Genomic DNA, 13,054 nt, shown 5'->3' with positions numbered 1-13,054 from the left:
GGTTTGATGAGTTTTGGTGGGGTCCTGTTGGAGGGGTAAGTAAGAGGAGGTGTCTGAGAGTTGTCGTCTGGCTTTGGCCAGATAGAGGTCAGTGCGCCAGAACACAACAGTGCCACCCACGTCTGCAGGTTTGATGGTGAGGTTGGGATTATTGTAGAAAACATTCCAGGGGGATGAGATTGGAATGAGTGAAGGGAGTAGTGAAGTTTATATGGTTGATGTCTCGGTGGCAGTTAGAAATATCAAGGTCCAGAGTGGGCAGAAGACTGGAACAAGGTGTCCAGGAGGAGGCATTGGGTGTTTGGCAGGAGAAGGTATCTGTAGTGGGGAGTGCAGAATCCTGGATGTGGTGGAGGGCAGGGAGATGGAGTTGACAGAAGAGTTCAGCATCATGGCATCTGTGGAACTCATTGAGGTGTGGAGTAAAGGGGACAGTCAGTACTGATCAATAACACCATCTCCTCCTGCACCTCAAGGATGTGCACTTAGCTCATTGCTCTACTCTCTCTACACCCATGACTGTGTCATGAGGCACAATTCAAATGCCATCGACAAATTTGTTGATGACAATATGGTTGTTGCCAGAGTCACAGATGGCAATGGGGAAGCATGCAAGAGTAAGATGGATCAGCTAGTTGAGTGGTGTCACAACAACAACCTTGCACTCAACATCAATAAAACTATGGAAGTGATTGTTGACTTTAGGGAAGGGAAGCCAGGAGAACACAAACTAATCCTCATCGAGGGGTTAGCAGTGTACAGGGTAAGAAACTTGAGATTCCTGTGTATCAACATCTCTGATGACCTATCGATGGGACCATCATGTCAATGAAATCAGGAAGAAGGTACTCCAGTCGCTATATTTCATCAGGAGTTTGAGGAGATTTGGTATGTTACCAAAGACTCTTGCAAATTTAAACAGGTGTACCGTGAAGAGCATTCTGACTGGTTGCAAGACTGTTTGGTATGGAGGTACCAATGCACAGGACAAGAACAGACAACAGAGAGTTGTGATCTCAGCCAGGGCCCTCAAGGGTTTTCGTCCACTCCATTAAGGACATCTTTAAGAGTCTGTGTCTCAAAGGAAGCAGCTTCTATCATCAAGGACCCTCACCACCCAGACCGTGCCATCTTCTCAATGCTACCAGCAGGAAAGAGGTACAGGAGCCTGAAGACTCCCACTCAACATTACAATAACAGCTTCTTCCCCCTCTGCTATCAGATTTCTGAACAGACAATGGACCTATGGACACTATCTCATTTTTTTTAAAATTCACGTTATTTATTTTTTATATTTTGGACATGAAATTTTAATTGATAGTAATTTTGCACCTTGTTCTACCAATATCAGACTGCGGCAGCAAAACAACAATTCTTGACAATAAACCAGATTCTGATTCCTACGTTTTCTCTTTCTGGGTTATCAAAATAAGAAATGAGTCATTCAAGACAGATGAAGAAATCTTTCTCAATCTTGGGCGAAGTGAATAGGAGCAAGAAGGCTCAGTCACTGAATATTTAAAGAAAACCAGATCAATGCATTTTTTTAGAAATTAAGGAACTCTAGGTACACAGGATTAGTACAGAGAATGGGCTGAGTAGTAGGTCAGCCATAACCTTATGGAATGATGGAGCAGGGGCAAGGGGCTGACAAACCTACTTCTATGTTTCCATTTTATATTCTGAAGGAACAAAGCAATTCAAGGACACAAGGGGTGTGTGATAAATACTGCCTTACCAAATAGCCTTGTATCTGTGAATGAATATAAAACTCAAAGAGCCTCACCACTGCCTCCCTGACTTTTTAAACTCTTTATTGCCTCTTACTGCTGTTTCTATCACTCCAGCAACATCTGTCTGACTACTGCTAAGGTTTCCACTTTCAAAACATCAATTTCGCTTCTGACAAGCTTACCTTGTTTCTCTTTCTCCCACTCACATTGCACCAGGTGTGAGTAAATCTTTGTTGAACAGATTCTGTGTTAAGATTTTTAAAAAAGTTGCAGTCAAACTTTCATCCAATGCACAATGAGAATAACACTACTTAAATCAAGAGTAATTATCCTTGTCTGCAAAACCAATGACAGGCACACAGAGAATAAAAATTATCATCCTTAATTCACAATGATCACAGCTACTTGGTGTGGAGCATCCATGCCAATCTTTGATGGAATCAACCCAATAAACAGCAATAACTGATATCACAAACTATGTTAGTTCCTGGGATAGCACATTAATTAAGTGAGGGGATATTAAAATGATAGTTTCTACACTCACTTCAGTTTATAATAATAGGAGGTTATACCATAAAATGTAAGGGGTGGATAGGGGAGATGTAAGTTGATGTTTCCTTGGTTGGTAGTTGAGCAAATCTAATAAACTACCACTCCGATAATCAATTAAGGAGGTTTCAGCTAAATATGAGGCAATAACTGTGCATTTAAGTTGTGCATTTAATCCATTAAAATACAGTGAAACCTCGTTAGAAAGCGATTCGTTAATCCGCAGAATCACTTATAACATGAGAGTCTGGACCCCAAACTGCTAAGGGGCAGGCTGATGACAATCAGCCGGCAACTCAACTCCCCACGCCTGACAGCCCCCTTCCTCGCTGCCCCTGCCCCCTGGTGCTGGACTTCGGTTCAGGGGCAGCCGCCACGTGAAGTCAGGGCCGCCCCTGCATCTGTTCCGCGACTCAGCTGTAATATAGTATGAAACCTTGGACCCCAACTACTGCATTCTAATGAGGTTTTACTGTACCATTGATGGCACATTTTCTTAACTATAAGCCCATCACTGTTCAGAATTTCTGCTGTTGAGATAGGTGCCGTCAGCAGAGGTCAGCAGAGATCAAATTTTCAGACTTCATTCTGAGTTCTTGATTCTCATACAATATACATCATAAAATACAGGTACATAATCTTTTATCCAAAACCCTTGGGACAAACCACTTCTTGGAATTCAGAATTTTTCAGATAATTGAATAATAGTAACAGTGGTACGTTAAGTAATTGTGCATAACAATCCAACTAGAAGGGTCTCTGGATGGGCTGGGGGGGGTGTAGCGGCACTGGACGGGGTGTTTGTATCGGCACTGGAATGGGGGTGTTTTCAGTGGCCATCAAGCTCCTGATACCCCGATATCATACCCTCGACCCAACAGTCCACCAATCATAGCTCCTGATGCCCTGGCTGTCAGCCAACCATAGTTCCCAACACTCTGGCTGCATGACTACTGGAGCTCCCGATGCCCCTTCAGAGAATCCTTGCTCCAGTCATCCACCCACTGGAGCTCCCGACAGCCCGCTCATCTGAGCTCCAGGCTGTGGATCCTCACCCTGGATGCCTACCCATCTAAACCCGATATCATGGATGCCCACCTATCCGAACCCTTGACACCTGAGTGCCTGCCCATCTGAACTCCTGACCACAAATTCTTGCCCCAACCTACCACTCATCTGAGCTCCCAATTCAGACACTGGACCGGGTTGGGGTGGGGAGAAGGGGGGGGGGGGGGAAAGTGTTGCGACGGCACTGGATGGAGGTGTTGGCAGCGACCATCCAAGCTCCCAATAATCCAACAGCAGACTCTCACTCCAACCTACCATTCATCCAAGTTCCCAATTCGGACGCTGGATGGGGGATGATTGCGGTGACCATCCGATCTCCTGATGCCCCGACAGTGGACCCTCACCCCAACCTACTGCCCAACCAAGGTGTCGGGCTGTCTACAAGGAACTGGGAATCCACATATGGTGAATCAAAGGCACTGAACTCTGTTTTCCCACTGGTACCTATAAAATAAGGATTCCCTGGGGTTCCACTAATTACTGATATGGAATATCCAAGCGCAAGTTGAATGAGGATCGGTTCGGATCATGTTTGGCACCAAACGTGAGTTTTGGTGTGCAGACAACATCCATGGAAAAAATGTTCAGTTTTCAGAATTTTTCGGTTTTCAGAATTTCGGATGAAAGATTACGTACCTGTACTTCATTCCTTATAAAGTGCATTAGGATAGGTATGAAGGGCCCGATATAATTGCACATATTTCTATTCATCAAAGTAAGCAAGGCAAAGGGAACATTTCTGAGGAGTGTCCTGATAGATATTCAATTTTCTACAGTGAGGGGAAAACATGCAAGTGTTTTAAAAAAAAACATTTACTATTTTTTCTGACACCAAGATAGAAATAATCTCAAAATACCTGTTAGAGTTGCCAGGAACTTTCTGTGGAATATTATGGCACAGATAAACACCATAAGTATTGTACATCCACATGCAATGCCCACAACAATAATCAACATTGTGTCATCTACAATGGAAGGAGAGCAAGGTTATAACTGAATTTTGTCCCTACCAAACCCACCTTCCCCTCCCTAGCCCTTTTACCATTTCATTTGCATCATTCTCCCTCCAACACCATGGTTCATTTTCCAATCGTTCCTTCTCATCTCATTCCATTTCTGTGCCATTTTCATGCATAACTGGAGCAATTTAACATTTTTACCTTCTTTATCATCATCAAAAGCTCCAAATACTCTAACCAGATGCCACAGTAATTTACCCATACTTTAATTTAGCATGTTCTTCTCATGACACAGTCTTCATTTCCGAATTTCATGACTTGCTCATGACAAGATTCCTGATTCTGATTGCTCTGGGAAGATCAAATGTAGATTGTCTGACTGTTTTGCAGAATACCTTCACTCAATCTGCGAGGCATGATTCTGGCCTTCAGTGCCACTACCAACCCGTTCTCTGTTCGTAATAAACTTTCTACATTGTTCTGATAAAATCTCAACATAAACTTAAGGAATAACATATATTTTGTACACAGATTTTAAAAATAATTAAGACCTGTTCTTCCCCTCCTCAAGCCCCTGAGAGCAGGGAATTCCCTGGGCTTTGGGTCACTTCTGCTGCCAGTCATTCAGATATGGTGAGATGTTCCTTTGCATGTGGACCACTGAGTAGTCAGAAGCCTCTGGCTCAGTGAGAACAGGTTCCTGGCTCAGTCTAGATTTGAAGGGGTTGGGGGAGTGGGGAGCTAACTTTAATTTTGAATAGTTTATTTTCAAAATTCAAAATGTCCTTTTATTGACACTTAATAATATATTAAAAATGTATTCAATATTTGTCTGCTGTAAAGCACTGCCTTGCGCCCTAATAAAAGAGAGTCCTTTCAGAATTACTGAGTGTCTGGGGATTCACTTCCAGTGTTTCTGCAATCTCTGCAGCAGCACAGATTCCAGTTCAAACCATTGGCAACCCAAGCTCCAGATCCAAATTTTCCTTCGGGAACCCTTCTTGGCTTTAGCATCTTCTCGAATCTTAGTTCTGATAATGGTTCCCATGAGCCAGTCTTCAACAGTCTGCAGTCTGTATGAATCCTTTGACCACAAGTTGCCAACAACCCACTGCCTGTGTGATCTCCTCAATAGTCTGCTGCAATGGTCACCATCCTGTAGAATCATCTCCTCTGCTTCTCCTTCTTAAAGGGGGGGGGGGCTCATCTCATTTCTAGTGCCCTACACACTTCCACTGTTCCTCCAGAGTCTCCAATCCCTCAGGGTATGCTGCTGAGCACAGGCGCCACCATCTTGAGTACAGACCCCATGGTTGCAGAATTTAAAAAAAAAACAGTCACCTCCTATAACTGGCCATTTGAAACCTGTACAGAGCTGTCAGTATTAGGACCAGAGTGGTGCTGTGGCTTTCCTGCGTTTGCATCAATGGCAACCATGCAGTTATAGCAGCTCTGGCAGCACCACCATTTTATTTGCCTGCCATCTTTTTTGGCCTGTATTTATTATGATTCCTATTATACCTATTTTTTGGTCAAAGGCAGAAACTAAAAATTAATAACCCTAAGCCTTTATTTCTACCCAGGAATGTTGACCTATTGATTTTAATATGTCAGAGAATCATGCAGTGTGGAAAGTGAATGGATCAGGTTCCGCGCTGAGTGGCACAGAATCAAAAAAGGTCCGACAATCACCTGAATTTAAAAAAAGTGCAAATAATGGAATTTATGGTTCATTTCAAAAACAGTTCTTGTCTACAATTCAAAGTTGGCAGACTATCCAGGTTTAATGGACTGCAAATCTTATGGAGGACGTTCAAATGAAATCCCGGAGGTATGTAATTATTCTGTACAATTCGTTCTTTGACAAAATATTCAGAATCACAAAAAAGTCTGCCTCAAAAATCACAATGAGTGCAAGTATGCTGTGTGGTTGTCTTGTAATGCATTACCAAAAACTTTTCAAAATAATCTGCTTGCATTTATGTTCTCTGGTCTGAATTTTATGAGGTTCTTTCAAGTAAATGGTGAAGCCAAAGATTGATGAATAGACCAGTTAATGTCAACTTTGGAGCAACATGCTGGGCAACATTATTTGGTCATTGTGAGGAGATGTAGCAAAAACATTTTGGACCTTAGATCTTGCTTTGCCACAGTAAGCAGTGGAGTGCTGGACACTTGTAAGGGACCAGCTGTTTCACACACAACTGAATGCAATAGTACGCCAAGCTGAGTTCAACAACACGCAACACAAATGCAGCACTTAGCCATGCAGTGAGTAAAGTCAGGTTTCAGGATGCTTACTTACATGATTCAAATATTGCACATCTTGACAGGAAATCTTTTTCCTTATCGGCCTGCATGAAACTGGTGTAAATCCTATAGTCATTGCCATTTTTGGTACACATATTCAAGCACTGAGGAAATATTAGCTTCATGTGTCATGTGGTGCAATATTTTTATTGTTACAAAACAGTACATCATCTAATTTGACAGGCTAAGTAGCCCAAGAGATCTGCTAAAAATATATTCATGATAATTGTAATATGTTCAATATCATGGTTATTGTGAAGCAAACTCCACTTTTCATTCACTCTTTATAATTCCTGTTTATCCTTCATGTTTTACAAAATGAGTCGAAAAAAAGTATTCATGAGATTTAAAATGTATGCTATTAATGTACTGATTTGTTGGAACTTATAAGAACATGACTTAAATTATTATTTGTGTGCACACTGAATAATAGCAGTCATTTCTGAGCCATTCATACCTTGGACAGCTAATATTTTATCAAATGATAATTAATCTATTAACAGTTGTGGTGTGCTGAGGTACCAGCAAACAAGCACAAGACTGTACAACAGGCTTTATTCCAGTAAAAGTCTGAACACCAGTTCATGCCTTGGTGGCTCCCCATGTGACTGGCTCAGGACTGTATTCAGGTCAGCTGACTGACAGCCAGTCAGGTGGAGTCAACCCCTTAAGTGGTCTCCCTGCAGGTACAAAGATCACCCCCTGCAGTAGGCTGTTGGTCGTATCCCCACAACCATATAACAATTACAGCATGGAAACAGGCCATTACTAGTCCGTGCTGAAACTCTTACACTCTCCTAGTCCCACTGACCTGCACTCTGCCCCTAACCTTTTCCATCCATATAACTATCCAATTTTGACAAGCTTTGCAATGAAAGCGTGCAAAGGATTGTCAGATGAACTGCTGCGATGTGGTTGAAAATGTTTTTAATATATTCTTAAATTTATTTTAAATGATTTCACTAATGTTCAACTTGTACCTCAGATTCTAAAATAACTAGAAATCAGAAATAAACAGAAAAAAATGCTGGAAATGCACAGCAGGCCAGATTGCAACTGAGAAGACCTACACAGTATAAACAATGCATGAATCCAATGTGCAAAAGAGCAATGCTTTGACCTCAACCTTTGAAATATTTCTATTTCTTTGATTAAATTGAATTATAAAACTGAATTCAATGCTAATGCTTTGTAGGCTCACATATTTATTTCATACAAAATAAATGGTAGAGTCGTGGGGGGTATTGAGAAACAGAGACCTGAATGTATGAGTAGATATGGCATCAAGGCGGCACATGGGATATTTGCTTTGATAAACTGAAGCATAGAACTAGAACATAATTTCAGGGATATTGGAGTCAATTTTTAAAATAGTTTGGCAAGGCTTTAGCTGGAGTGCTTTTCAGGCAGCAACATGATAATATGGATGAACTGGTGAGGGTGCAAAGATTAATCAAATTGTTTCCTTTGATGGAGAATCTAAGTGATGGAAAGAGAGGGAGAGAATGGATAGGCTGGGCTTGTTTTCCTTGGAGCAGAGAAGATTGATGAGGGAAAATACAAAAGTTGCAGATTCCTTCATCTTGATAAAACATTTTGTCTCACAACATTGATTCACCACTTCTACCCATGGATTCTGGCTGAGCTGCTAAGTTCCTCCAGCAATGTTTGCTCCAGATTGAGGGGGAATTGAAGTGTACAAGTGTATGATGGGGATAAATAGGGTAGATATCGAGAAACTTCCCCTTGGTAGAGCAGAATGTAATCAGAGAGCTTAGATTTAAGGGAAGTAGCAGAAGATTTAGAGAGGGTTTGAGGGCATGACAGTTAGTGCAGAGTGCCGCACAGTCAGTGTAGTGGAATGCACAAAGTGATTACAGTGACCCGGGTTAAAATCTGGCACTGTCAGGAATTTGTACGTTCTCCCCGTGTCCACATGGATTTCATCTGTGTGATTCAGTTTCCTCCCACGTTCTAAAGACATACAGGACTAATTGGTCATATGAGAGTATTTGGGGAATGTGGGCTCGTGGGACACAGGGCCTGTCACCTTACTGTATCTCTAAAAGAAGTTTTTTTTAAAATTAAGACATTTTCATCCTGAGTGGATGATGAAGGCAGACACTCTCGCAAGAAGTGTTTTGATGAACATTTGACATAACACAAAACACTACAGGCCAGTGCTGGAAAGTGGGATTAGAATAGTTTAGTTCTTGATAGCTGCCACAGGAATGGTTGGCCAAAAGGGTCTGTTCCTGTGCTCTATGCATTTAACTGAACAGCTCTGTAAATTAGATCAGTAAAGAGTCAAGACATTTATTACAAAGCATAATTCCAAAGAGAGATTTATCATCACCCTGCATAAATATTATATTTTCTACCTGAACCGAGTGATGATGTTGCATCGATACACACAGCATCAGTTGTAGCATTGCCAGCTATTTTCTCCATTAGTCCAAGGATGCTGCAACTATGGAAAATGAAGTAATTTTTAAAAAAATGTGAAATCATGTATCATTATGATTCAAAACAATACTTTTTTTATATACATCTATTAAAAAAATGACGAAATTAAATGCACATTTCAATCCTGGGAATTTCAGGAGGACTGTTTCAATATAATCAGCAAAAAGAAACAAGGGAGAAGATGATAACATCGAGAGGAAAAAGAGCGGTTTCTGATGTGGCACAGATGTGTGGTTCAAAGCTTACCTCGAGTCAAACACAACACAAATAGACTGGTTCAGCATCAGACAGCCTCAAGCTTCAATGCAACATCTACTGCAATTCGTTTTGATGTGAATAGAAAAAAACAGCTTGCATTTATGTAGTGACCAAAGGACATCTAATAATCCTTCACAAGAAGTATTTCCTTTGTATTGTGAGGAATTTCCATAGCCAAGGTGCAAAGGCCAGGCCAGTAAGGTGGGTGAAAAATACAAACATAACAATTTATTCAATAAAATAGATGAATACATTAGAATAAATGCTGCCCCCTGCTCTCCATTTAATATTACACATGATTGCTTCTTGTCTTAAACAGGGCTATAATAGTGGATAAATACAATTTATCAAATGAAACAATAAGAAACTCATAACTTTGAATATGTAAATGAACTTTTGAGCATTTCAGTTACAGTTGAACCAGGTTTTTCTTTTCTTTGTTGCTCATGTCTCATCTCATTTGCAACTGAAATTGTCAGTGTTGTTACTACACGTGCCTTACCAGCCTCTTAATTTTCCACTGACCAAAAACTCGTGGTCATTCAAAACTCTGCTTTCTGTGACTTGTACCCATTCCATCCAACCACGATGTTTTCAATTGAAAAACTCCTTAGACTTAAAATTCTCACCCATGTTTACACCTTCTTTCCTGCCTGACACTACCTTGTCATTGTAATCTCTTCCAGCCCTGCAGAGACTGGGAAATACATCGCTGTTCTTGACTCATTGCTGGTTTTAAATTTGGGAATTCCTAACAAGGAGATTTATCACATTATCACAAGATTTCACAGGCCAATCGGCCTGTTGGGTGTGCTCTGCCACTTAATCATGATCTGATTCTTATCACTCAGTCCCCTCCCGGCCTTCTCCCTGTAACTCTTGATGCCCTGACTAATCAAATATATGTCAATTTCTGTCTTAAATACACCCAATGACCTCGCTTCCACAAGTTCCATAGACTCACAATCCACTGGCTAATGAAATTTCTCTGTATTTCTGCTATAAATTGATACCCTTTCATCCTGAAATTGTTGCCTCTTGTTCTTAATTTCCTTACCATGAGAAACAACTTTGACATGTCTAATCTGTCCAAGCCTTTCAACATTCAAAATGTCTCTATATGGTTCCCCCCTTATCTTCCTGAACTCCCAAGAGATGACAAATGTTCCTCATATGCTAACCCTTTCATTCCTGGTGTCATTTGAGTAAATCTTCTCTGAACCCTATCCAATGCTAGTACATCCTTTCTCAAATAAGACACCCAAAACTGTATACAGCACTCCAAGTGAGGGCTCACCAGTGCATATATTTAATTACATCCCTGCTCTTGTATGCTATTCCTCTAGAAAAGAATGTCAACATTGCATTCACTTTCTTCACTGCCGACTCTACATGGACGTTTTAGAGTATCCTACACGAAGACTCCCAAGTCCCTTTGCACCTCCAAATTTTGTATTTTCTCCCCATCTAAATAATAGTCTGCCCATCTATTTCTTGTACCAAAGTGTAACCGTACACTTTCCAACATTGTATTTCACCTGCCATCCCTTTGCCCATTCTCCTAATCTATCCAAGGCTCTCTGTAGCCTTTCCATGTCAGCACCACCAGCCCTACCACCTATTTCGGAGTCATCCGCAAATTTAGCTACAAAGCTATCTATTCTTTTATCCAAATCATTTATATACGATGTAAAAAGCAGTCCCAACACTGAATCCTGCGGAACTCCACTAGTAACAGGCAACCAACCCAAATAGGATCACCTTATTTCCACTCTGTTTCCTGCTTATTAACCAATGCTCTACCCATGCTAATATCCTTCCTGTAATTCCATGAGCTCTCATCGTGTTAAGCAGCCTCATGTGTGGCACCTTGTCAAAGGCCTTTTGAAAATCTAAGTACACAACATCCACTGCTTTTCCCTTGTCTATCCTGTTTGTTATCTCCCCATAAAATAGTAGTAGGTTTGTCAGGCATGATTCCCTTTAAGGAAACCATGCTGAATTGGACCTATCATGTGATGTTCCTCTAGGCACTCCGTAACCTCATCTTCGACAATTGATTCCATTATCTTCTCAACTAATAGGTCTATAGTTTCCTTTCTGCTGCCTCAGCGGAGTGACATTCATGATTCTCCAGTCCTCTGGAACCATGCCAGAATTCATTGATTCCTGGATGATCATTACCAATGCCTCCACAATTCTGCAGCAACTTCCTTCAGAACTGGTCTGGGAGACTTATCCACTCTTAGACCATTTAGCTTCCCAAGTACCTTCTCTTTCATGATCTTGACCACACTCATTTCACTTCCCAGAGACCCTTGAGAGTCCAGTGAGCTACTAATGTCTTTTATCATAAAGACTGATCCAAAATATTCATTCAGTTCCTCTGCCACCTCCTTGACTCCTATTACAATCTCTCCAGCATTATTTTCTAATGGTCCTAACGACTCTTGTCTCTCTTTTGCTTTTTATATACTTTAAAAAGCTTTTAGAATCCTCTTTGATATTATTTGCTAACCTTTTTTCATAATTTCTCTTTTCCTTCCTAATTACCTTCTTAGTTGCCTTCTCCAAGTTTTTAAAAAGTTTCTCGGTTCTCTGTCTTCCCACGAATTTTTGCTTCCTTGTTTGCCCTCTCTTTTGCTTTTACTTTGGCTTTAACTTCCCTCATCAGCCACATTTGTCCCATTTTTCCATTCACAACTTTCTTTCCTTTTGCTATGTACCTGTTCTGCACTTCCCTCATTTTTTGCAGAAACTCCAGCCATTGCTGATCTGCTGCCTTCCCTAATACTGTGCTTTTCCAATTGACTTGCCCAGTACCTCTCTCTTTACTCCACTGAAATATCGACACATTGGACTTTAGCCTTTCCTTTTCAAATTTCGCAGTGATCATCAAGTTCAAGTTGAAACAAAGTGGAAATGGAAGAGGCATCAGTCTGCTTGGTAATTCACCTATTCCACATTCCTTCCCAAACTGCATGCCCCTTTCACCCTTTACAACACTTTATGCTCACCAATTTGCTGGTGCTGAACTGATTTTCCAGGCTGTTGGAAATTAATCAAATAAAATCCCCCAACAAAGTTTTAATTCACTTTTTGTCAAACGTTACACAGTCCAGAGAAATAATATATTTTCTGATGACCCTGTTAAGTTTCTATCCATTTCGGGAACCTGGGTGCCAGTGATTAAAAAGCAGTGCAAAAACTGGAGTGTTTAGAAGAGACGAGCAACTGGAATCATTTGTGGGTTAGTCCAGTTAAAGATCATCAATGTCCTTCCCTGAAGAGTGAAGAGGATAGGTTTTATTTAAATCATGGTCATTGGGGTCAAATCATTTTTAACTTCTAGATTTATTTCATAACTTGAACTTAAATTTGCCATCTGCCAAAGAGGAATTTGTACTGAAATCTACACATCAATTGACACGACATTTAATTGCTACTCTGCTGTACTCATCCAGAAAGAACCAAAAAGTAGCTCAACCAGTATTTTGAACAAATATAGACATAATATCTCCAAAGTAATCCTTTATACTCTCATTTAAAGTCACATCGGCAATAATGTAACTTTGGGCCTGAGTCCTTCGAACCATTAAGGAGATGCCCAATTTCTTGGCACTCCTGAGGGAAATCTCAGGCGCAAACGCTGACTGCTTTTGCTTTCTATGGATGCTGGATTACTTGCTGAGTTTCTCTAGCACTTTTGTT

General features: G+C 40.8%; 1 protein-coding gene and 1 long non-coding RNA gene across 4 annotated transcripts in view; one reads left to right on the top strand and one right to left on the bottom strand.

Moving 5' to 3' along the window:
* LOC138749517 (uncharacterized) overlaps positions 1 to 13,054 on the top strand; it is a 145,884-nt gene that overhangs the window by 51,408 nt on the left and 81,422 nt on the right. For both annotated transcript variants that reach the window (XR_011348721.1, XR_011348716.1), the window contains 2 exons: positions 5,893 to 6,140; positions 9,223 to 9,544. This is a non-coding gene — a long non-coding RNA (uncharacterized lncRNA). The remainder of the gene's footprint in view (positions 1 to 5,892; positions 6,141 to 9,222; positions 9,545 to 13,054) is intronic.
* Positions 1 to 13,054, bottom strand: part of LOC138749511 (uncharacterized) — a 92,442-nt gene that overhangs the window by 12,151 nt on the left and 67,237 nt on the right. For both annotated transcript variants that reach the window (XM_069910942.1, XM_069910952.1), the window contains exons 6-8: positions 9,001 to 9,089; positions 4,208 to 4,315; positions 1,916 to 1,977 (exon numbers count right to left, since the gene is read on the bottom strand). In XM_069910942.1, the coding sequence (XP_069767043.1) occupies positions 1,916 to 1,977; positions 4,208 to 4,315; positions 9,001 to 9,089 (259 nt within the window). The remainder of the gene's footprint in view (positions 1 to 1,915; positions 1,978 to 4,207; positions 4,316 to 9,000; positions 9,090 to 13,054) is intronic.

This window comes from Narcine bancroftii, chromosome 1 (assembly GCF_036971445.1).
Source record: "Narcine bancroftii isolate sNarBan1 chromosome 1, sNarBan1.hap1, whole genome shotgun sequence".
NCBI lineage: Eukaryota > Metazoa > Chordata > Chondrichthyes > Torpediniformes > Narcinidae > Narcine > Narcine bancroftii.
This window is presented reverse-complemented; position numbering and strand designations above follow the sequence as displayed.